General features: G+C 38.7%; 1 protein-coding gene across 1 annotated transcript; it reads right to left on the minus strand.

The window, feature by feature from the left end:
* Positions 1–6,120: 6,120 nt before the first annotated feature.
* Positions 6,121–23,949, minus strand: LOC131473594 (coiled-coil domain-containing protein 85A-like). Its single transcript, XM_058650884.1, has 4 exons — positions 23,298–23,949; positions 21,017–22,085; positions 8,785–8,842; positions 6,121–7,881 (listed from the first exon to the last, which is right to left on the minus strand). The coding sequence occupies exons 1-4, from the start codon at positions 23,571–23,573 to the stop codon at positions 7,866–7,868; spliced, it is 1,419 nt and encodes a 472-aa protein (XP_058506867.1). The 5' UTR covers positions 23,574–23,949; the 3' UTR covers positions 6,121–7,865.
* Positions 23,950–25,436: the final 1,487 nt, after the last annotated feature.

Here is a 25,436-nt window from a genome sequence, read left to right on the forward strand (position 1 = left end):
TAAAACTGTTAGTGACCTTGTCGACAATGACAGTTTAGCCTGCAGGGAATTTAATACTAAAAACAAGAAGCATGCCACCCTTTTTTTTAACAACTAAAATTCAAAATAATAAGTTAGTAAATTTAAAAAGACCTGTGATAGTTGTACATTTCATTATGACCTTAAACCTTCACCTGATTTGATTAATTTAGTTAATTCAAACTAACTTTATGCTAAAAATGAATGTTGTCTTGTATTATTGGAAGTTTCTTTAACCATTTTCTTTTCTTTTGTGTACATTATGGATCAAGATGACACTCACAATTGATTCTACTCAACTCATTTTGGAATTTTGGAAATTTTGGATTTTGGAATTGGAACTATGACTACATTTTTGAATTTTAAGTAGATTTTATAATTTTAAGTAAAATTTGGAACTATGAAAAGATTTTGGAATTCTGAGTAGATTTTAGAATTTTAAGTAGATTTTAGAATGTTAAGTAGATTTTGTAACTATGAATAGATTTTGGAATTCTGAGTAGATTTTAGAATTTTAAGTAGATTTTAGAATTTTAAGTAGATTTTAGAATTTTAATTAGATTTTTAAACTATATGTAGATTTTGGCATTTTAAGTAGAGTTTTAAACTATAAGTAGATTTTTAAACTATGAGTAAATATTCGGACCATTATTTGCCACTTCTTAGGCTCACATCCATTTTGTCCGAGCCTCATGAAAGCATGAATTTTCACGTCATCATGTGGTGCTCAGTTGGATGCTATCCAGGATGTGGGTGTGTGTGTGTGTTTGATTCATAACCTCGTAAACCCATTGTGCAAGCGGTTAATTAATAAGTGCCAGACATTTTGTATCTAATTTAATGCGGTGATACAGTGCCGGTTACAGAACAACAAACACAATGACTTTTTGTATACAGTGGTGTTTACCGCGCACCATTATTCTCAGCCTGAAAACAATGGAAGGAACAGAGAGACTTTTATTGTGGAGGGGGATTAATAACTTTGTCACAGAGTAGATGCACACATGTGACAAATAAGATGAATATCTTGTGCTGGCTCATTTTTCTTGAATGGAAATGGGGGAAACAAACAATATTCATTCAGGTTTCTGTAGCTTTCAGCTCACGGCAGAGGTTTTCCCTGCTCCTATTTATCACTCAGTTTGTTTGTAATTCACAGACACTGTGGGGAACAAATAAGTGTTAGTGTGCCAGGTTGTAAGTTAGCCTGTGGTCAGCACAAAAAATCGGACAATACAAGCACTCACTACAGTGGTTCACTGAGGTATAAAGAGCTCACTGTCATCGCTGGAATAGTTGCCGCTACAATGACTCGCTGTAAGCGATGCCTGGTGTGACTGCTCAATTTAAATGGACAGAAAATGCTGCAGTGTGTGGAAAAGCCTACTGGATTTCCATTAGGGGACAAATGTAGATCCATTTCCTACTAACACGCTCCAACACTGGCTAACATCTGGTTTTTGTCTGCAGTGTAACGACTCTTGGTTGATTCGTAGCGACGATTGTTTGACACAAAATCTGTCGACATGTAACTTAATTGCATGTTTTGCACGTTTTTTCTCACCATTTGTCAGCCTTTTATGAAGACACATGTCTTCTCTCTAAAATCTCCTAATGCCACAAACTAACCCTAACTGTTCTTGAACTCTCTCTACTCCTGCACTTTCCTTGTTAGGATTCAATGGCTGGATTAAACACCAAGTGTGTAGTCTAGTCTGTGCTTTCTCAGGATTAAAACGTTGATAATCGGTTACAGAGTTCATCGTGTCTGTGGTTTCCCACGTTTGTAAAATCAAGTCAAATTTAAAAATCCTCTCGTGTGCTTCAGGCTTTACTTGTTTCTGTGTAAAAATAAGGTCTACAGTACGTGTGATTATTGTGTATGAGTTTGTGCATTTGCTCCTCAGTCTCTAATCCCATCATCAGCCTCAAACAGAGATTTTCCTCCAAGCGCAATAAAAAAAATCCATTCCGAAACTGGAAACTCGCCTTTCATTCCTGTGATATAAAATGTATTTGTTCCTCCGCTCCGTGAGACCATTAGCTCTGGAAACACAGAGTCTATTAAACTGGAGATGGATTGGGAATAAGGAGCAACTGGGAATGTGGGAGCTGCCGTCGCCGCCTGTGCCTCAGCAGCAGGGTTTTGCTTAAATGGCAGTGAGACCGGAGCCATCCATCACGGCGGGAGTCTCATTTCCACCACGTGTCCGATGCAAATGAACAACACTCGGTTTGTTTTGCCAACAGTGGCAGAAGAGCAGCAGCCAACGTTAGCTCATCCGTCTCAGCTCTGAGTAAACAAAGCGCTGAGCGAAGGACGAGGAAACTCGGTGTACATTTGCATTAAAACGCATTCAACGCGTGAGTGATCGTCGTCTTTTTTAAACACGGAGGGAACCCCGGCGCGGTGCACCCTTTACTTCTGCTCCTTGTCTGTAACATTTATCCGTAACATTTAAAGTCAGAGGGAGTGGAGGAGGATTTGGAGAGGAGCGTAATGAAGATGGATGACCTTCTTTTGTGGCATCTACTCTTAACCTTTATAATCCCCTCCAAAGCTCCTTCTTACACAATAAGAAGTAGTGGAAGAAGAAGAAACAACAACACACTGAAGCTGTTTTGAGACCAAACCTGTCTAACGTAGTTTGACCCTTTGCCCATCGGCCTGTTTGATCTTGTTAGAAAAGCTGTCAGAGGAACTGGACCAAGACAAAATGGCTCCTCTAATGTTTTGGTAGAGGTCTTTGTCTGACATCCACAGATGGAAAGCAACTGTTCTTGTCGCTATTATCGTGCAGTTTATTCAGAATTGGTCGATAATATGAACGTTTAGCAGTCTGTAATTTCTGTCTTTTTTTATTGTTGTCATGTGTAAGAGATTGGGGATGCACAATATTATCTCCACGATAACATTATTCACAGATACTGGCTTTAAAATATATTATTGGATATGGACAAACTAAAACAGTAGGCTGAATTAGCTGCTACCGTCTTTGCTGGTGCACTCACTCGTTTTTTTTTCTTAATTTTCACTACAAAAGAGACAATCCACCATGATTTATTCAGTCATTATTATATTTTACATGATAGTCTAGTCATTGCCATGTTCATTGCCCCCACACCAAAGTCCATACAGAAAATCAGCAGTTTTACATTACAGTGTTGTGTTGCTGATCCTCTTTTACCTTTTATCACTCATTTAACAAGCGTTATTTTGTGACTTCTGTGTTTGAAATGCTTCCTTTGGGTTAACCTTGGTGACCAACCGGTCGCTACTCTGTACCAGCGAGATAAAAACGCTGATTTTCTCAATGTGAGCAAACATTTTACAAACCTCAGCTTTTAGTCAGAAAAGACAATTAAATGCTGACATAAAACAGCAAATATATTCTTAAGATATTATATACTTACGCTTTTTATTAAGCAAGCTTTTTTGATAAGTGGCTTAAAATCAATTTTACCTCACTACAAATACTGTATGTGTGTGTATGAGTAACAGAAAAATGACTTAATGGCGTGTGTGTGTGTGTGTGTGTGTGTGAGATTAATGCCTTGGCTGCTCATATACAAATATGTTTAATTCTTTGCCATCGCTGTTAATAAATAATAGTGTGCCATTTCTCTGGCACCCATTTAATCCATTCACTGTACAGAAAGAGCACACATTATCATACAGTAAACCACTTCTGTAACTGAGTGAATGAGTGAATAATGACCTATCTGCTTACTGTACTCATACACTACAGCATGGGATGTTATTGATGGCCCAGCACAGTGTGCATTACTCATGCTATGGCTAACTCACTTGTTTATTTCATTATAAAAATGTTTATTTTTTGATTCTCTAACATCATAAGAATATGTTCCCTGTGTCTCTGGCTGTTTGAGCCTTTTCTCACTGGTAACTAACTCATGTTCTAACTTTCCTGCACCAAACCCCATAGAGAAAATAGTCATTTTTAGCCAATGGGGGACACAGGAGCTGCTGGTCTACTGCTGCCTCGTGTGGTCAGTTTGTGTCACTGTGGTGAATCTGAATGCAGAATTTCATACACTAAACTTAGAAAATAACACATATGAGTTCTAACTGACAGAGGCAGCAGTGGATCCATGACGACATAAAATCATTAATTTTCTCTATGGGATTTGGCGTGGGAGAGTCACCAATTTACAAAGTGGAATAAACCTTCAGTTTCAAGTCAGAAAAGGAGATTTTACAATTACATAAAGCAGAATAAACATATTCTTAAGATATCTTAGAATTAAATAGGCATATTTTTGATTAGATTATGTTAATGTTAAGTGGTTAAATATTAAATCAGCATGTAGGTTGGTATAAATACTATTTCTATTCTATTATGTTATATAAAAGGGAGAATAAGAAATGAAAATATGTACAGTATATTGGATAACAATATTATTATAGATTAAGTGCAGGATTAAAACACAAAAGTAAAGTAAAAACAAAGAAAAAGAAATCACGTTAACTTAATTCTAAATGTTTGTTTTATTGCTATCATTGCTTCTGTGTGTTTGCAGTGTGGCCGACCGTGACTGCACATGTGTTAGAGGGAATATGCCATGTTGACTGATGTACTGTATGTTTACACGTCCGTGTCCTGTGTTTGTTTTATTGTTTACAGTATTGCCATCGTGTCTCTGGTCAGATTTATTGTGTCTTAAGCAGCAGGTTGTGACACAGTGTCCAATAAAACATTTAACACAAGGAAAGACACAACGACCACTGAAATTCAGGTTGTTTATACATAAAGACACTTTTATTAGCATATACATACATCTCTAGAGAGAGTAACTGAGTTATATAATACCAAGAAGCCAAAAAATAATAACTGTATATAGTTATATGTAGTTATAAAACTAAGCGGTTATTACTACTCTTGACTTTTAAAAACATAAAGGTCTTTGATTATATATTATATATTATTGTTCCTTTATTGTTTCCTCTGTCATCAAATCTAGAAAAACAGTACAGATTCAGGATATATAGCATATTAGTTTTAGCCATGGTGTCGTAGATGGAAGGGGTTAAAATTCTCTGCACGTCCAGGTATCTACTTTTACTGGGACACATGATTATTTCATGAAAATCCTCAAACCTTGTGATTAAACCTCTGCTCGTGGAAGTTTTTAAATCCATATTTGTTTCAAACTAAAACCCTAAATTCTGCTTTTAATAAGACGGTAAGTCGTTGCTCGCTGAATCTTGACCTTGGATTCCAAACATCTATGCTGTCAAAGATGAGTTTATGTGGGCGCTTTTCTTCAGAAGTCTTTATTTAGCCGCCCACAGTAAATACAGCTTTAGTTCTGTCAACAACAAAAAAAACAACTCAAAATACTTGAAATGTAAGAATGTTCACATTTATGTAACCACTGAGTAAAAGTGGTTTACATTTACAAAAAGTTTACATTTGTCAAGCTTTGCTAAATATTAGCTCTGCCAAATATTATTACATAAAATACAAGTTGCTGAGTTTTCGCTAACATTTGAGAAAAAACATTATAAATAGTGCAGTGTTAAACATAATCGCTTCGGCATATGCTTAAGATAAATATCAGTAGTAGCACAGTTTGTCCATTTATAATATCTTTTATATGAAAATTCTGTTGGTACATTTTCTAAACTCAACAATAATAAATGACTCAAACAAGTACTTTTCTCTTAATGTGAACAAAAAAAAAGATGTGTTCAGTCTGTCCTAAATATCTGAACACAGAGCACGTCCTGTCTGTCTGCCGAGCTTTAAAAACTAACGTTGATTTATAATCATTCATCATTGGGCGTCTGCTTTTAAAACACTGTCAGACGTGACTTGGTCTCCAAAAGATATTTAAAAATTGAAAATCCATGAATCATTGAGCACTGTATTTTGAGGGTTTTGTTTTCCATTGGATTTGTATTATTCTCCTGTTAAATGATTAAATCTGTTCTGCTTTAAGACTTAAATCATTAAAACCTTGGAAAAGCTCACTGTCATTGGGAATACTGTACATATGTATACATATATATATATATATATATATATATATATATATATATATATATATATATATATATATATATATATATATATATGTATGTATATACTGTATGTATTGCTTATGAGACAAAGAAATGCATCACATGTCCATGACTAGATACCTGGAAGTGTGGGAAATGAATGAATTAGCCATCTACACATACACACACAGGCATTTTATGACCAAACACTGTCGGTATAGGAACGGATGTCGACACAAAAGCTTAACGAGGAGAAGAAAATGATCCAAACGTTTTTTCCGTACACGTCCTTGAATACTTGTTTCAAATGACGACAAAAGAACAAAATTCCACACGGTGGCTGCACAACATGGAATATTATGAGAAAACTTGAACTCGCTTCAGACGCAAAGTTCATATCAACTCTGCTGGTAACTGCGCCGTCCTATTTTAATATATTTTGCAATAACACAGAAAGCTGTACTTACTGAAATAATAGAAGATAGAAGGTTCCACTTAGATACAACGCTGTTGCAGGCATTATTCCTGCATTACACCTGGAAATCTGGAACAATAAGCAGTTGGATACTGACTTGGGTATTCTTTTTTTCTATACCGATATTTGTCCGATACAGCATATTTTTATATATATGTGTGTGTGTATCATTTACTAGCTCATTTAGCTACAGCCAGACATTCTTTTATCTCTTTTAGTTTCTTTCTCTTTAGTAATTTTTGTCACATACATACTATATACTCTGCAAGAAGAGCGATATTTGTTATCGCAGCTTGTTTTTGGCACATCTGGGCAGAACCTTTTCTTGCGTCCGATATCTATTGTGTGATCGGTCAGAAATTTGAAATTTGAAGAGAATGGTTAATGCGGAAAAGTGTAAACTTCCCAGGAGTTCTGCACAAAGACATTACATCGACCAAACATTAGCCTTACTGAACATTATCTTTGCCAAATTTTAACTTAGCCAAACGTTAGCTTTGCCAAATGGTAGGGTTAAAAAACTTTCCAGGATTTCTGCACTTGAGTTTTTCGTGAAGTATGAAATGTCCTGGCCAGAACTAATTCTGTTCTAGTTCCACCTTTGAGAAAAATAACACATTTCTGTGTTCTTGCAGAGTATGTAAAAGCCTTTTATCCTTTAAATAACGGAGTCTCTGGTTAAAATTACCTCTAAATCCTCTTGTGTTTCAGTTCCAGGTCTTTTGTCAAAGTAGAATTACCTAAAACATACTGTGTAACGTTTAGCATAATCACTGTCGCTGTGATTGTGTAGAAAATGAGGGTGAAATGTAAATTCCAGTCTTTATACTTCATATACTTCACATACTCTTCATCCAGACGCTCTCTCCTGTCTTTCCAAAGGAGGTAGGACAATTCTGCTGGCGATACAAAAATCCATTTTTTCTGTCTTCTTTCTTTTTTAGCAGTGCAGATGCGATGTCTCCGCTCATCTGTACACTCACATTCAGTGTGGTGGTTAATGCATAGCAGCAGCAGCAGCAGCAGCAGCAGACAGGGCAAAGACAGACAGAGAGAGAAAGAGTGTGTGTTCAAGTGTTTCCAGTGTTTTGCCACTTAGTCTTCTTGTTCCGTCGGCTCCCCCTCGCCCTTCAACGCCTAATTTCTAATTTTTCATGTCATATATATCCATCTAGTTATGCATCGATCCACTTTGTCCCTCTTGTTCAATAACTCAACGAGAACTCCGTCTCTCTCTTGGGGGCGTGTGTGTGTGTGTGTGTGAGAGTGTGTGTGTGTGTGTGTGTGTGTGTGTGAGAGTGTGTGTGTGTGAGTCATCGCAGCAGCATCTGAGGAGGCATGTCAGGGTCAGGAAGCGTCAAAGCTGAAAGACATGAGGGAAATGGTGCATTAGTGCATGTGGATTCATGTGGATTTGTAAGTGTGTGCTCAGCAGCACAACTTTATCATTGAATATCAACCCAATCCTGACACTTTAGGGAGGATTTTTAAGTAAAATCAATATGTAATATACATTTTTAGATTTATTCCCATTAAGATAATTTGCTCTCTCATCGTCCTCCTTCCTCAAGAGCGAGAGATTATGTGACTCTAATTACTATTATTTCATTTATTATAATTTTATTGTTATTTGTTCCATCCCACCACCACTCAAAATTCCTACACTCCGATCACATACCCTGGTTTATATAGTAGAGTATGTAATTTTTTAAGGTTTCAAGTTTTTACAAATGTAAGTTTGAACATTTTGCCGTCCAACTTCAAACGGTTTAGTTTCTTGTTTCAGATTTGGTTTTAAAATGTAGGTTTCACACATTTTTGTGAAGAAAAAACTTCAAATCATTATGATGCTGCTGTGTTTGTTTAAGTCACATTCTAACACAGACCATTTGACCAGTTTTCGTTTAGTTTTTTCAGATCTTTTACTCATAAAACGTGTTATGATGGTCATAAACACAGTGAAGAGCAGTGTAGGGCTTTTATTCTCTTTTGAATGAAGGGACTTTGATGTCAAATTTTTGTCAGTTTTATTTCTTTCTTATCCCAACTTCCTGTTGTTGTGGGAAATAGACTCAGATCTCAGATCCACTGTCTGATGATTGAATAACACATTTATCTCTGGAAATTAGAAAAAAAACAACTATATATTTTATGGGTGAAGTGGCCCTTTAACAGGTTTAGGCTCTGGTAAAATTTAGTTTTGTGTAAATGTTCCATGTGTCTATATAAAGAACAACGTGTGTGTGTGTGTGTGTGTAAATCTTACCTATCCCAAAGTTTGACACTTCTACAGGCACTGGTGCAGCAGCCAGCAGATATCAGAGCTGCGCAAACATCAATAGGAATGAAGAGAAATATTAATCACTGACGGCACTCACACACACAAACATAAAGCGTTGCATTACTCGTCAGTTAGTAGCAGAACAGCAGCAGCAGCAGCTCATTTGGGTGCCTGCCAACATTCAGCTATCGTTGTTGCCAACATTCAGCTGTGAAAGTTATAAACATTGGCATAAACGATTCACTGCTGCTGTTGCACAATTTCACACAGATTAAGGCGGATATATATATATATATATATATATATATATATATATATATATATATATATATACATATATATATATATATATATATGATGGAAATGGAGGATGGAGCGAATGGTGCCAGGGAATCAGCTGTTGGAGTGGAAGAGCAAGGACCCACTGGATTTACACAAAATGACTTCCACAAACATTCCCGAGACACTTTAGATCAATATAAACCTTGAATTCAGAACTGGTACACAATAGTAGTAGTAGTAGTAGTGATAGTTTAGTAATTTACTCTCTTTGTAAAGTGAAAAATAAGTGAAATGTTGCCTTGCAGTAAAAACACCCAGGTTTGCTCCGACCAATACACGTTTCCTCCCACAGTCTGAAAGCATGTAGAGGTTAACTGGACACTGTGATCATACTGTGGGTGTGAGTGTGAGTGTGAATGGTTGTTTGTCGCCTTTCCCCCTATGTCAGCTGCGAATGACTCCAACGACCCCTGACCCCTCATGTGGAGTATGGAATGGGCACCAGTGCAAACAGGAAGAACACCTGTTCTGTCCTGTTTTCTAAACACTGACAGTTCCCTGGACTGAGCTGTACTCCACCGTGTCTCTCTGTAGTTCCTGGTGAACTCACTGTGCCCCCCCGTGTTGACCTGTTTTTACCTCTGCTTGTGTCTCAGCGGCAGAGGCTGTCAGAGGGAGGTGAGCACGAGCCTCTGGGCCGGTTCACGGCTGGACGCTGTGTTTTTGCCTCAGTGCACCTCGGCGTGTGTTTGTCAGAGCGAGCGATGATGGACAGATGAAGAATAGAGTGTGTCAGGAGAGAGGAGAATAGAGTGTGTGTGTGTGTGTGTGTGTGTGTGTAGACGAGAGAGCCGCCATACTTTCCACATCCAGTGTCCTCAGAGACTCGCTGAGTATTTCCACCAGCGCATACATGGCTGCACTTCCATTTATCCTAAAATAAAAGTTTGTTTATAGAGTCATTTCTCATTCAGTCATTGCAGGGGTTAGTCCCACTTTAGTATGACTTGTCAGTTGTTACCTTGTTATCTTCTTCTGTCACTTTTTACTTGGAATTTGATTTCATTATTTCAAGCGTGGGGTATAAAGTTTCATGTCTGAGCAGTTATGACTTTGTTTGTTAGGAAACTCTATATCAGTTAAAGGGAAGAAATCTGAGTTACAGACATTCTAGGTCTATTTTGCAGATAATAACAGGATGATATTTTGTGTTGGTATCACAGTCTCGTCAATCGGATGATTTCTGTGGCTGCGATTGACTGTGACGGACTTTGAGGATGGCGTCACAGGAAGACAATTGAGTAAAGTACAGTCTTCTATAGAATCTGTCTGTAAACGCAGTTCTGGACACTTTGGTTTGTCTGTAGGAACCCTCTCTCCTCCTCACAACCACAGACGTGAATTGTTTTGAGCCTTACAGGTTTTAGAAATAGCGATTTGTCTCGATGCAATGCTAATGCACGTGCACTGCCACTGTACATCAATGAATCAAACGCTGACAGGTTACACTAAGTACTTAGGGTAGACAAAATAAGATTGAGCTTCAGCCTATACCTTTTCTGTCTATTTCTTTATGCAGCTATTTAATGTAGAAGAATGTGTGTCACAACACAAATGTATCTGCATTTACTTGTAAATAACTGAGCACAATAAAGTGACTAACTAACATTTTCAAACCAGACCTTTTGAGGTAGTATCTCTTAGGATCCAGGTTACATTTGATCGGAAAGTTTCCGTTACTGCATTAAATCCAAAGAAAGTATTTCAAACAATCAAAGTCACAAATGTTCACACAAATCAACGTATGGATTAAGGAAACAGTGGACCATAAACTCTCCTGTCCCTGTGAGTTCACAAGTTTAAGGTTTTGGGGTTGAGACGAACAGCTACGAGATGCATTCAAGGAACTCTCATCACTTCTACCAATCAAAAGCCTTCTGCTGCTGCCACCTTGTGGTAGTAAGTGTACTACTAATTAGATAATCATCAGCATAGTGGAAAAACAAATTAAGAAATGCAGGTAATATTTCTGCACTCATGAATGCTGCTCCCCTCAGTTATCAATAAAACAGTGAAACGGTAAAAAAAAAAATTAACGTTACAGCCCAACATCACCACTGTTCCAAAATTACAACTCTCCCCTTGACACAGAACAATAACAACTGTACAGTAATAACAGAAGAGACTCACAAAAAACCTGTAAATTCAAAAAGAAAAGTTCCCTCAGTCTAAAAATCATTATGGTTCATTATAAAAATATAAATATCGTCAAATAGTAAAAACTGGACAACAATGCTCAGAGCTTTTTGAAAATATACTTTCTTAAATTGCCCACTTTGTACATGAGTCAATTTATTGCCTAATTCCTCTTCTTGTTGTCATTGTTGTGGAGAGAACAGAAACTGACGATCTCTTTGAAGAGAACTGGTTCTTGTCTCTACCATCAAAGAGTAAACACACACACACACACACACACACAATAGGTGTTTGAGGGACAAAACGGCATCTTTTCTGCATTTAAATGAAGTCTATCTTGTGTTACACAACCACAGAACCCCTGCACTGGACTGAACCGTAATACGACAAACACGTGTTTTGTTACGACGACACAAAGGCATGTGTGTGTGTGTGTGTGCGTTTAGTGTGTGTGTGTGTGTGTGTGTGTGCACATGCATGTGATCGGTGGTCAGTGTTCTAGAACACGAGCCGCATGAATATGCAAAATGTTCCTGTGTCACAATAAGAGCTTCAAAGCGGAGCGGAGATGAATTGCCAGGGAAGCAGCTGTTGGCCTAGTTAGCAGGTCTGTCCTTTAACACAGGACCGCTGATCACACACACACACACACACACACACACACACGGCCTGTACTTGCACTTGTCCACTCAAGCTGTCAGCTTCAGCTGAAACAACCCAGAGTCCTTTACTGACCTCGAAGACCATCGAGACAGAGAGTGTGTGTGTGTGTGTGTGTGTTATTATCATTAGTACACTTGCATTTATTCATCCTGGCTCTTGTGTGTACAACTCAAGTTGTTGCCTTGTCACACTGAGTAAACATGACTCAAGACTTTTTAATTTAATTGAGTCGTTGTTCTGCACTTACATATGAACTCTGCATTTAAAATGGGAGTGTAAAAATAAGAGACGTTCAGTTCATTCTCCAGTTCCTCATGGGAAATCTATATTATTCCATCCACAGGACATGACCAAACACATTGTACATGCAAAATACAAAAGCTAATAATCACCAGGAAGCAGAAATCTGCATGTCCTGAACCCTAATGTCATTTATGAATAATGAAGTCCTTGGATAGCCATTTAGGTAATAATAATTTAACTATAATTTATTTTGTAAATGAATGGGGGAAAACATGCTTATTTGTCCTCTATCTGGGAATGAGTTTGGAGAATATCACTAAATTCTGTACTGCAGTACTGCATTCACTTGATTTGTTGATCGACTTCTTTTTGGTCTGTAAAATGTCAGAAAATGTTGATTGTTGTTTAAAAAAACCTGGGAATGATATTCTCAACTGTTCTGTTTTGTCCATAAACCTAAATTAATCGGTTGTGTTAATGGGGTTTTTTGTAATATGGAGCAAAGAAACCAGAAAATGTTCACATTTAAGAAGCTGAAAAATCTGAAAACTTGTTTTAATTACATAATTACAAATTAAATTTGACTAATATCCCTACATAAACCCTTACATGAAGCTTAACAATAACATGTCTACGTAACTCCAAACTCAAGGTGCCCTTTGCACAGCAGCCATTTTGATGCATAAAAGTCATAAAATCACATATGTAAATAATCATATGAATCACGGCTGAGTTCCATTTAGCCTTATTATTTTCTAGTTGCACACTGCTATGCTAACATGATCAGAAACAAAATGGCTGCTCTGCTAAGCCCACCTCCCTGTCGTCGTTACGCTAGCTAGAAAACAGCTGTGTATGGTAATAAAACCAGTGTTAAAGAGGCAAAACCGCAAATGTGATTAATGTACATCAGGGTTTGAAGTGGATGTACTTCGGTTTCTGGTTTCGATGGCATTTGATCACAGAAAAAACCCAATGTGATGTTAGCATGAAGCTAAAGTTGCCTTTCTCAAAAATATTTCAGTTGTCAGCTGCTGTAAAACAAACAAACAAACAAAAATACCCAAGACAAAAAAGTAATTAAACATGGTTTGTGGGTGTTTAGCAGAGGTATTTTACATGCTTACCAGATATAGCTTGTCCATATTGGGGGGGAAAAAATCAATAAACTAGCATGCTGAACATGATTAGCAACTCAGCTACTGAGCTCATGCTATGTACCTATGTAGCAATACTAAAGTTGGTCACACACTTTAGCAGTGATTAGCTAACATTAGCTAGCTAGGATAGGACAGTTTGTCCTCATACAACTTTATAAATCACCTAAAATAAAACTCCAGTGCATTGTGAAGTGAATGCTGTGAGACTGTAAAAGTGTCTTTAACAGAGACAATGTGTTCATACATAAATATATAATATATAATCCAGAATGAACTGGCTCCTCAGAGCAAAGATCACTTCTACATAAAGCCTTTACACAAAGATGCTGACGTATGCGTAATGGTATTTTATTATGCTGCAGTTTGAGAAAATGCATGGTCGTGGTTACTGGACTCCACGGAGGATTGTGTACATCAACTCCTCTGTTTCTCTCTTTCTCTTATTAGTCCTTCTTAAGACACAATCTGTAAGATGACAAACTCATTTACTTTACAACTGTGTTTCGCACAAACGCAGAGACAAACGCAGACAATACACTTTACAGTTGTTGGAATATTCTGGTTCCACTGCATAGAGAAGAATAATCTAATAAGTGATCCATGGAAAAAACAAGTGATTTTTACACTTGCACACAGACATAATTGATCTTCTGCCTCCATCAATAAATGTAAATGTGTTATTTTGTTGCTAAGGGACTCAGTATTCATACTGAAAACATATATATTTGCACGCGTGTACCAACTTCCGTTCATGTATGTGAAAGTATTTTAAAAAATAAAAAATAAAAGCTTATTTTTTTCACTTTCGTAAGCCCCTCACCCTTCCAATTTTCAAAGCACATTCGCCGAGCGACTTGCAGCTGTACATTTCCACATGGATTGATGCTGTCGCCAAAATCTGTTCAGATCCTCAAAAATGCGATTTACTTTGGTGAAAAATAATAATAAGAATAATAATAACTACTTCAGTTTCAATAGTAATAATAATGATAGGAGACAGGAGGGGTTTTGTGCTCATAACTTCCTGATAATCAATACACGGAAAAACAGGACCAACTGTATGCCAAGCACACAAGAAATACCGAGGTAATATAAAGGAAGTGTGGGGAAATAAAAAGAAGATGAAGGAGTAGAAAATTGAGAAGGAAAAAGCAGATCTGGGCGAAACAAAACCCAAAATCTCATTCTCCTCAACAGCAACTAGACAAATTAAAAATGTGAAGATGGATGAGCCTCTCATTCTGAAGGAGATTAAAAACAGAAATATGTAATAACACATAGTAAATTGATGTCTACAGGGGTGGGGAGGATAAAATATAAACTGATACCTGAAGGATGAAAAGATGGTGTTATTCATTCAATACTCGTGTTTTCTTTCATTCAAACACAAACAGTTGTCGCCAGCTCGGCGGAACAGATTGTGTGGACTGAACTGGCCGAGGGTCACACCACCAGTGTCCACACCGGGACACAAGCCAGAAGTCCAGTTACTGGACTGTCATCCAAACAGACCATAATAGTGATGAGATATGAGACATGAGACATGGAATCAGATTTCATTTTAACTCTGACACATGGTCGCAGAGATGAAATGTGCACATTTTAGTTTCCAAAAACATTCAATTTAAATGAAATTTAATCCACATATGTCCTTCAGCAGCAGGCGCAATATTTGTTAAAGCCAAAATGTGTTTAAAAATGACCATTTTAGATTAAATATTGCCCTGATCTACAAACGTCATATTCCACAGACTGAACGAAACATCTTTGTTTCTCACAGATATCACACATGAATCATTTTCAATATGTTGCTCAAGTGAAAATAAGAATAATTATGTACAAAGGACCAAATAATTGCAATTCAATATTTATATGAAATCGTTCGGCCCTACAAAGCCACCCTTATTTGCCAACATTAAAAATTACAGCTTGGAATAATGCTTTTGTCAAATAATGAGTTGACTTTTATGACCAGGAACCACCTTTTTAAAACGATGCCAAACCATAAATGGTTAAAACACCATCACATTCACATGTTTGTCTGCAAACAATGCAATTGGGGAAACTACTCTATGTGCAGTCATCAAAGGGACCGTCTACAAAGTGTAACACCTGAAAAAAGATATTAAAAAATATGAAATAACTTCACTATAATACAGTGCACAGTCTATCGCACAAATCGGAGCTGACGCGACCTCACATTACCATTAAATCTTCTTTTTTGTGACATTTTTCTCCTGTTTTCCCGCTCATTTTTAAGCGATTCTAAGACAAATTGCTCCGTCCATCTATAAATGGACCTTCTTAGTTGTTATGTAGCGTTTGGGTGCGGAGGATCTTTGTGTTAATCCCGAGCACGTCAGACACTGTTGTCCTCTCAGTGATGAATCAGCTGTTATTGATTAGGTGAAACAGTTTGAAGAGTTTATATCATATTACTGCAGACACTCTTAACCTCCTGAGATCAATGTTCTAATCCCCCGTTAATCACTGCTCCACAACGATCAATGAGCAAATTAAAGTGTTGGAAAAAGCAGAATGTAATATAATATAATATATGAAGGATCATTTCATTTATTTGTCTCGGTCGTTAATGTTCAATCAACATATTATTCACTTACAAATCTCCTCTATTCATTTATGTATTGAATTGTTTATTTATTTACATCCGTCTAAAGCTCCACTTTTTTTTAGCATTAATCTTAAACAATGGAATATAAATATATTAAAATACTATGTTTAAAACTGACTTAAGCAACTGAGTAGTTTAATCTTATCTTATTTCTTACAACTTCAGAGGTGTCACATGTTAATGCTAATCTTTTAATTAGCAGTTTATTTTCCTGTCACTGTTTGACACGGTGCTTCATTAAGTGTTAAATATTTATTTATCTATAAAACAGACATAACAAACATGTGCTTCTTCATAAAACCTTCTTGTAAGATGTGATTTTTTCATTATCCGTGGAAATCATCCAGAACAACTCAAATCAAACGTCATATTTATCTTGATATTTTTGGTCCATGTTATAGACCAGTGGTCACCAACGTGGTGCCCGCGGGCACTTGGTAGCCCGCGAGCAGCCAGCGAGGTGCCCGTGGGCTCATTTCACTTCACCTCACTTGCATGTATCCAAATGATCACTGAGTAAAATGTCCTGATATTGTTTATAAAAACTGTGATAATCATTAGGAGTAAGCACTGGATTTAATGTGTATGCAATTAAATGCATAATATTCATCATTTAAATGGTAAATTGCATAAAATGTTAATATGGTAGCCCTCCATATTATTCTCTACCCTTCAGGTAGCTCTCGGTCTCAAAAAGGTTGGTGACCCCTGTTATAGACTTTATTTGCTGTTTGTACATTTCCTTTTTGGACATGGTAATATTGTCATTTATTCTAAAAGAATAAAAGCAGCATGACACATTAGAAAACATTTGAGGAGCACAGTTTTTGAAAAACAAAGGTCCTATTATATGCAGATGATATTTTTTGTTCTGGTACAAATTTAGAAACCGTTATAGAGGCTTTGGAGTATGAAAAGTGACAAATAAATTGGTAGTTCAATAAAAATAGGTTGTTTTTTAATTGGAATAAAACAAAACATACAGTTCATTGCAACATAAAAACAATGATTGGTTATTGATGGAAATTATAGTTAAAAAGTATATGAATTAAACATTTTGGGGATCGTAATCGATCACAAGCTTTCATGGAAATAACCTATAGAAATATATAAAGATTATTCTCCAATATTTGTCTCGATTACTTTTCGCTAATTCTTCCAGTTTTGAGTTATGTTGCACATAAGGTGATGGAGACAGACAAAAACTAAGTTGCACCAAATTTCCCGAAACTTGGTGAGAACATGTCACAGTCCAAGACGAACAAAAAAGTCTATTGGGACCATGGCCTTAACTCAACAGGAAGTCAGCCATTTTGAACCGTCCATCTTGGCGGTTTGCACATTAATGAACAAACTTCTCTGAGCAAGATAATCATTTATCTGTACTTTCAAATGTTGTTTACTCTATTATCATTTTGGATTTGACATATATTAAGAATATTTACATTAATCTTATGTTATAATTAAGACAGAAACAGGTATGATAAGATGTATCTTCTTCCTTCTTCTTTTTACTGATCATGTTTTACAAACTTGTTATTGGACATGAGCAGCGTAGCGTGTCTGACCTGATAAAACCTCTGGGCCTGTTTGTGTTGTTGTTGTTGTTGCTGTGACTCACTGTGAGGCAGAGTGATACATAAAACTGCTAAAGATGTTCTCCTTCCATTGAGTGGCGCCATTTTTCCAGTGTCCAATTGGCCGTGAAGCACTTTTATTAAGTTTCCGCTCGGTTCAGTGATCCACTTACAACAGCAGTAACTTGTTAAGTTTTATGGTCCATGCTGTGAGGAAGCACCGCTCCAGGGTCTGGAACACAGACCTGAGAGTGGACTGTCTGGTTGAGACAACGTGACAGAGCTTCAGATTAATTTAAATTAGTCAAAAACAGATGAACAGATTCATATTTTTTTTTACTGTAGAAATCCAATCAATCTGTCTCACTTTTGTCCGGATCAGCACCGTCTCCTTTCCCGGAGACAACGTGTCCAAGGAAAATGGATTTCTTGTGGGTGTTTGATGTGCTGAGACACGGTGGAAAAAACAACATTTATTTATTCGTCATCAAGTTACACTCGACAGGTTTTTTTCCTCCACAGTTTTTCTTTTTGCTGTGCAATCCGGATCAATAGGCCCTCGCTATCAGGTCTACAGTCCCTGAAACAAAACAGAAACTAAGAGAAAAAACTATAAAACTCCAACAAAGTTTTGTCCATGAAGCATAAAAAGACAAACATCCTCTCCCTTCTGATTTATATCGTTAGAAAGATTATATTTATGTTGTATTTTAAAGAACTTAAAGGCAGCACAATAATATACTGGTTATTATACAGTATGCTGTGACATTAAAAAGGAATAAAATCATTTTAATCTAATAACTTGAAAAGTTCTCCTACGGAAGACATAATCCTTCTAGAATGTTTGTGTGATTAAGAAAAGGAGTGTATCATCTGCATATAAAGGAACAATAATGACCAAAAGGCTGGAAAAAAAACTTGTGTATATTTAACCAAATAAGCTTCATTAAAACAATAGGGAACTAAAATGTGATCTAAAATTGGATATTTAACCTTTTTTGTTGCTATTAAATCTTACTTTTTGACATTTTTCTCCTGTTTTTCGTTCATTAAGAGCCAAACTTTTAAGACTTGGAACATTAAATCAAGACATCGTGTACTTGTGATTTTACACCACAGAGACTTTTTGTCCCACTTGAGAGAATTAGCGTTGGAATTAAATGACACAATAAAAAAAAAATGTTCAACTGCTGCATGACGTTCTGCTGCGAGTGAGCGCCCAGGTTTGTTTAAGTTGTTTAAGGTTCAAATGGTCAAATGTGTTTATGCACAGATTTATTTCAGTGACGGCCGTAAAGCTGCAGGTATTCACATGAAAGTGGCTCAGGGTTATTAATAGCACCGGCGATGTGATACATTATGTGCTCCCTCGACGACTGACTCTGCGCGGTTATGTATGTGTGTGTGTGTTCTTGTATGGGTATCATTGTGAGGACCAAAAACTTATATACCTAAGGAAGTGAATGCTATACAAACGTGTGTGTGTGTACTTTGTGCTTGCCATCTCAAAACTTCCTGCCTATGCACAATAATGTGAGCTCAGACCGTCTGGACTCAAACTCAAAACTGCTGTGTCTAGTTTGCACTTAGGGCACTGATGTAAAACACACACACACACAGACTTGTTTTTATATCTTAGTGAGGACACACATCATTGACATAATTGTTTGGACCTCACTGACCTCACAAAGATAGAAATACAGGTACAGACACACTGAGAAACACAATGACATGCATTCAGGCCATCTGTTGCAGTCAACTCCATATCTGAACTTTAAACATTGACTGTTCACACACACACACACTCTGGTTTTGCAGTCTTTGTGCGAACACATCATAGATATTATGCATTCCCTTACCTTAACCTTAACTATCACAACTAAATGTCTAATGCTTATCCTTACTCTTACCTAAACCTAATTCTAACTCTAACCTAGGTATTAATCCTCAAAAAGCACATCAAAGTAGGCCACACATCAGTAGCCCACACATCAGTAGACCACACGCCAGTAGACCACACGTCAGTAGACCACTACTGTCTTTGCTTTGACAATATAAATTTCCCCACTGTGGGACTAATCTTTATCTTATCATAAAGTTGTGTGGATCAGCCGAAATGTCCTCACAAAGATGGGTTTACTTGACAATTAGTTCACACAGTGTATTAAAGACATGTTCACACACACACACACACAGATAGAAGCGGAGAAAAAAAAAGATTTCTGTCACTCAACACCATGTTGTGCTGCCGTCAGCAAAAAAATTCCATTTCCATTGTCTCAAATCGAGTATTAAATCAAGTTCAAAGACGAGTAAAGTGAGTTAGAGTGTGTTTCATCCACATTAATTGATTTAGAAACACACACACACACACACACACACACACACACGTGGACAGAGACACCACAATGCGTTTGGAATAATTAACGTTCACAACAGTGACTTTGAGCTTAGAAGGCAAGAAATGTTACGTCCCAAACACAAACACGCGTCGTCCTCTGCTGTCACGGCGCTGCCTTTTATGAGCCGCGTGTGGAGTAAATGAGTGTGGACTGTGTCAGAGGACGCTGTCAAACAGGAGCTCATTAAAACCAGAGGATTCTGCATTCATGTCCATTCATTTGGACAAACTCAACAAAGCCTTACTGTATCTCTAAACCAGTCCTTAGTACCTTAAAGTGATACTTGAGTAAAAGCACAAGTATGTTACCAGAAAATAAATGACTAAGTTTAAGTCACTTTTTATAATATTACTTAAGTAAAAGTCTTAAAGTTTATGACATTTATTGTCAGTTTAAGTTTGTGTTCATGACAGAAAAATGTCCGGAAGAGGCGACGAATACAAGAACACGCGCGTCAAAATGTCCATGTCTTCTGTCTCTCACCTCTCTGCACTCACTACCATTTCCCAAAGGTGTATGGTGTGTGTGTGTGTGTGTGTGTGTTGCTCCTGGATACCTCCAGGGTATTGATGTAACCCTGGACAGTTGCATTATTACCCATAATCCCCTGCTTTACAACACATACATACACACACAGGTGAATCTCTCCTTATGTGTTCACACCAAACATGAAGCAAATTTCTACGTTCTGTGAAATTAAGTCGATGAAAATCTAAAAGTAGACACACAGGAAGATGTTGATTGTTGTTGGACGACTGAAAACACAAAGACATGTCCACAGAAGGTTTCAGCAGTAAAGTTGTTTGAAGGAATAAACACTTCTTTTCCCCGCCCGCCCCTGCTCTGCTGGTGTATACATAGAAACGCTCCTTAGGGCAGTTCTGATAGTTTTGCTTGGTTTTCAGATTAATGTTTTGTTTCTGTTCACAAAGACCAAACAAAAGTAGAAAAACATAAACACCGAAAGTTATGCACTGCACCTTTAACATCCAACACATAAATCCTCAATGAACGTGTGAAATCACGAATGAAAGATGAGGTCAAAATATCAAAGTTTCCTACCGTTGTACAGACTCTGGTGGTGCGGGGAAAGCTCCTCCCCCACTGGTCTCCTCTGAACCCCATCTCTGCTGGTACTGGACCCACTGCCGTACCTCCCCTTACTGTGATCCAGACCAGGACTGTGGTGGCAGTGATAGTGGTGCCGCATCATCTCCGGACTCCCCACAACCACCCTCCCCTTCCTCACCAGCTCAGGTGTCCCCGCCCCTGGCTGCTTGGTCTCTGGACTCCCATGAGCCGTCCCCACTGTGCTAACAAACCGGTGTCTTTGACTCAGCTCTGGACTGGACTTGGTGGACCCCTGTCCTGACATTATGAGCTGTTTGTGAGCCAGCAGATCAGCACTGCAGGATTTGAGGTGGGATTCACACGGTAGCCTGGTGGGAGACCTACTGTGCTTCTCTGGGCTGTGACCCCGCAGCCTGTGAGGGTCCAGGTTTGTGAGGGAACCACCACGTGGCCGGCAGGGCTGTGGGAAGGTGTGGTACTCAGAGGTGGAGCTGTTCCTCCTCCCGGTTGATTCGCAAACATTGTCCGGTTTGTTTTTTGTGTGCTCCGAGGACACGCAGCTCGACCCACAACCGGAGCTGAGGCTCGAGCCCAGGGTGGGCGGTTTGTGGTGAGGGTTGTCGGGACTGCTTGTGCTCCCCGCACTAGATGTACTGCTACCATCACCAACATCTCGCAGCAGACCAGCAACTGAGACGCCTCCACCCAACTGAGACAAGCTGCTCTGACTGTCGATGGAGCTCCTGCAGCCGGGGCCAACCTGTCCACCCGTACCTCCACCTCCTCCACCCTCAGCCACAGCTGCTGCTCGCTCCTCCTCCAGCAAGAGGCACAGCTCCTTGAAGTCCTGGTTCTCCTGGATGATCTCCACCTGCCGCTGCTCTAGTTCCTTCAGCTTCTGCAGGTAGATGGCCACCTCCTTCCTCATCAGGCCGGCGCTGTAGCGGCCCAGACGCTGCCACTCGCGCAGCACACGCTTCCCTTTCTGCCGGTCGTCGTCCAGGAAGCAGCACAGGTCCCGCAGCTCCTGGTTGTCCTGCTGAAGTTTCTGGTTCACATCCTGGAACAGGGCAGCAACATGAGGGATAACATAGACCACATACTCAGTCAGAGAGTCTGTGTACTTTGTTACCTATTTGGGACCTTTTCTGACCTTCTAACACTGACCTCGTCAGGACCAGTATTCCTCATGGAGAACCTCAGAACCTCATTTCTGAGGAACTGGTACTGGTGAGGCAGTGTCCTGACAAGAATAGCTGATAAAACGTGTTTGTGTCACTTGATTCAAACCATCTGTCACATGTTAGCTCTAACTTTACTCTAACAGAGTGAACTGTTTATGTACTTGTGAAAATAACCCGGGGTATTTGACGACTTGAAACCGGAACTGTGGTACTGGCAGTTATTAAGGAGCTTTGCCAGCCAGCATGGCAGCGTAAGCAAACTGAGTCGCGTGACCATATCCAGAGTTGTATTTGTGGTTATGGACATATCGAGAGTATTTAGCGACAAGTTGTAGAATTTATAGAATCCCTCAAATACTGAAAGAATGTAAACATTTTTCGATCTACAAGTTTTCAAATCGGTTCAAATCCCCACCCGGCCAAAAAGGGCTGGGGTACCCCTGAGCAAGGTACCCAACCCCCAATGCTCCCTGGGCGCTACTCAGTGTGGCAGCCCACTGCATTTGACCCTAGGATGGGTCAAATGCAGAGGAATACTTTCCCTAAGGGGATTAATAAAATAAATTCTTCTTCTTAGTTGCAACAACGGTTCAGCAAACGAGGCAAGCGCTTCAGGCCCTGAGTCGTAAGCAATAATGATACTGCAGTGTCAGGGTACCACCTCAAGGGGGCCCCAACTAGTTTGATGTCAGTCAAGAGTGTGATGGACATCTGGGGGAAAAAATTACTGTTCACAGAGGGGCCCCCCAATGTCCCCCAGAGACCCTAGAAACAGCCCTAGCAACAACTGACAACAACACAGGTTAATAAATAAAAAAATGATAAGACATTAATAAATGAGTCCTTTAACAGTGCCACAGGGGAAATTATTTCTCTGCATTTAACCAATCCTCTAAGAGAAACCTTCCTAGTATTAGGAGCAGAGCCAGGGGAGCAATGGGGGTTGAGTACCTTACTCAGGGGGCCCTTAGCCCTTTTTTGACCTGGTGGGGTTCCCAATGAACAGCCCCGTCCTTTAAAAGTTCCTGGAGCCCCTGAAGTCCCCGGAGGCGCCTCTGCTCCGTCCTCTCCTCCCCCCCGTGTCTCACCTTCAGACTCCGGATCTCGTTCAGGTGCTGCTGGAGTCTCCGGTTGACCTCGCGCATCAGATTGCCGTGTTCCACGATGACGCTCCTCTTCTCTGCCTCGGACCTCCGCAGCCTCCGCACCACCTCCTCTTTGCTCCACTTCAGCAGCAGCTCCTCGTCGCGGATTTTGGAGACGTCCTCCTCCACCTCCTTTACCTGCTGCTGCTGCTGCTGCTGCGCGCTCTCTGCGCTTCTGGACATCTGATGATGCTGATGCTGATGCTGACCTTTCTCCATCCTTCAAAACTCCAGAGGAGACTGGATTTGACAAAAACTGTACTTTTTTGAAAATTACTCCTCCTCCTCCTCCTTCTGTCGGAGACGTGACACCAAACCGAACCTCAGAACCACGCGGGTTTCCCTCCTCACACCTTCCTCCTGTTCCTCCACCACCTCCTCCTCCTTCTTCTCCTCCACCCTGCTTATATCTGTGGAATCACGCCGCTTTCATCTCCCACGCCCATGCTGCAGCTGTGATGTTAGATCCTCGCTGTCAGAGCATCAGTGTGGAAACATCCTGATGGAGAAGATGATGATGATGATGATGGTGATACTTCTTCTCCTCCAGCTCAGCCTCTGAGCGGCGGTTCCTCTGCTCCTTCATGCCGGCTCCTGCGCACCAACACTGAGGAGGAGGAGGAGGAGGCTGCAGGTGAACCAGGATGATGAGGTGTGTGCACGACTCTCTCCTCCTCCTCTTATTTATCGTTCTTTGTCCTGCAGCGCCCTCTGCTGTCTGTGCTCGTGTTCCGTCACTCATACACTTTTTCCTCAAGGTGATATTTTATGATGAAGGAAAAAGTCCTTCAAAATCTTCTTCATAAAGCACTTTAAAACAAACACTATTGACCATAAAAGCAACAAAATACACATAAAAACAGAAATAATTAAAATACATAAATATGTGTAAATGTAACAGGAAAGTTTTAAATAATACATGCAAATGTTCATTATAATGAAAATAATAACAAAATAAACTCTAATTTAACAATTTAACTATTGACTCAACAGTATTCATCCATGCTCCTCTTGCTGTAGTACCGCCAAACACCACAAGGTGGCAGCAAACCTGTAGTTTTTTTGTAAATTGTGGACTGGAGGCAGGATTTGTAGATTTTTATTATGATATCTACTTTAAATGCTAAGTATTTTAATAACTGCTTCATCAGTTTGAGAGATTTCATTAAAAATATGAAACAGGTCATCAAATAATAAAGTTTGAGTGACTATCTATCAAAAATGCATAACGATTACTAAATAAAAATTGATTAATGCCGATAATTAAAAATGGCAAATATTGGCTCTCTTTTTACATTTTATTTAGTTTTTTCCCTATTTTTTCATTTTTCCCCAAACTATTTTATGACTTGTTTCATGTATCTAATCAGAATCAGAATCAGAATCAGCTATAATATTTGTTTTAGTATTTTTAATACTAAAACATGTATTTTATATTTAAATCATACATCATTTTCATTGAAAACACTCTTTATAACTGCACTGCAGAGCAGATATTACATGTAGATTTAAGAGAAAGACAATTAATGACATTGAAATGAATTGTAAAATTTGTTATCATTAAACACTTCAATTTTATCAAATTGAAAAAATTAAACTGGCTAAATATATAGGCTTACAAAAAAATAGCCTGAGAAAAACTATATTGGTCGATTTCTAGTAGGAATATTTTGGATAATAAATGTTATTATTTTTTTTTACCATTGAATTTTAGTGGAAATATTTCCCTTCATGTCCCAGGACTCTTTAACGGTCCTAAAAAAAGTCAGATTCTTCCAAAGAAATTCTATGTTTTTATTAATTTTTCATTATTTACTGACTTAGTTTCTTTATATTTAAAAAATAATAATTGAGCGTCATTGACTTTAAGGCTGTGTTTGATGTGTTTGATGTGATTGTGAAGGATTTTCCTCTTAAATCTGGCTGAAGCATCAGACTCCACCCTCTTTAACTGTTCCTCCTCTCATGTGTTTGCCTTCGGGCCAAGTGTAAATCTCTCCTCCTCCTCCTCCTCCTCCTCCTCCTCCTCTGCTGTAGATTCCATTCACTCTCTCTCACACACACACACTCACTCACTCACAC

The sequence above is a fragment of the Solea solea genome, chromosome 15, assembly GCF_958295425.1.
Source record: "Solea solea chromosome 15, fSolSol10.1, whole genome shotgun sequence".
NCBI classification, from domain to species: domain Eukaryota; kingdom Metazoa; phylum Chordata; class Actinopteri; order Pleuronectiformes; family Soleidae; genus Solea; species Solea solea.

Bases quoted from the DNA above. Each gene is read 5' to 3' on its own strand.
- LOC131473594 (XM_058650884.1), bottom strand. From the start codon at position 23,573: ATGGAGAAAGGTCAGCATCAGCATCAGCATCATCAGATGTCCAGAAGC. The intron at 22,086-23,297 runs GTGAGACACGGG...GCCCTGTTCCAG, and splicing joins ACGAGATCCGGAGTCTGAAG to GATGTGAACCAGAAACTTCA. The intron at 8,843-21,016 runs GTAGGAAACTTT...ATGTTTGCGCAG, and splicing joins CCACCAGAGTCTGTACAACG to CTCTGATATCTGCTGGCTGC.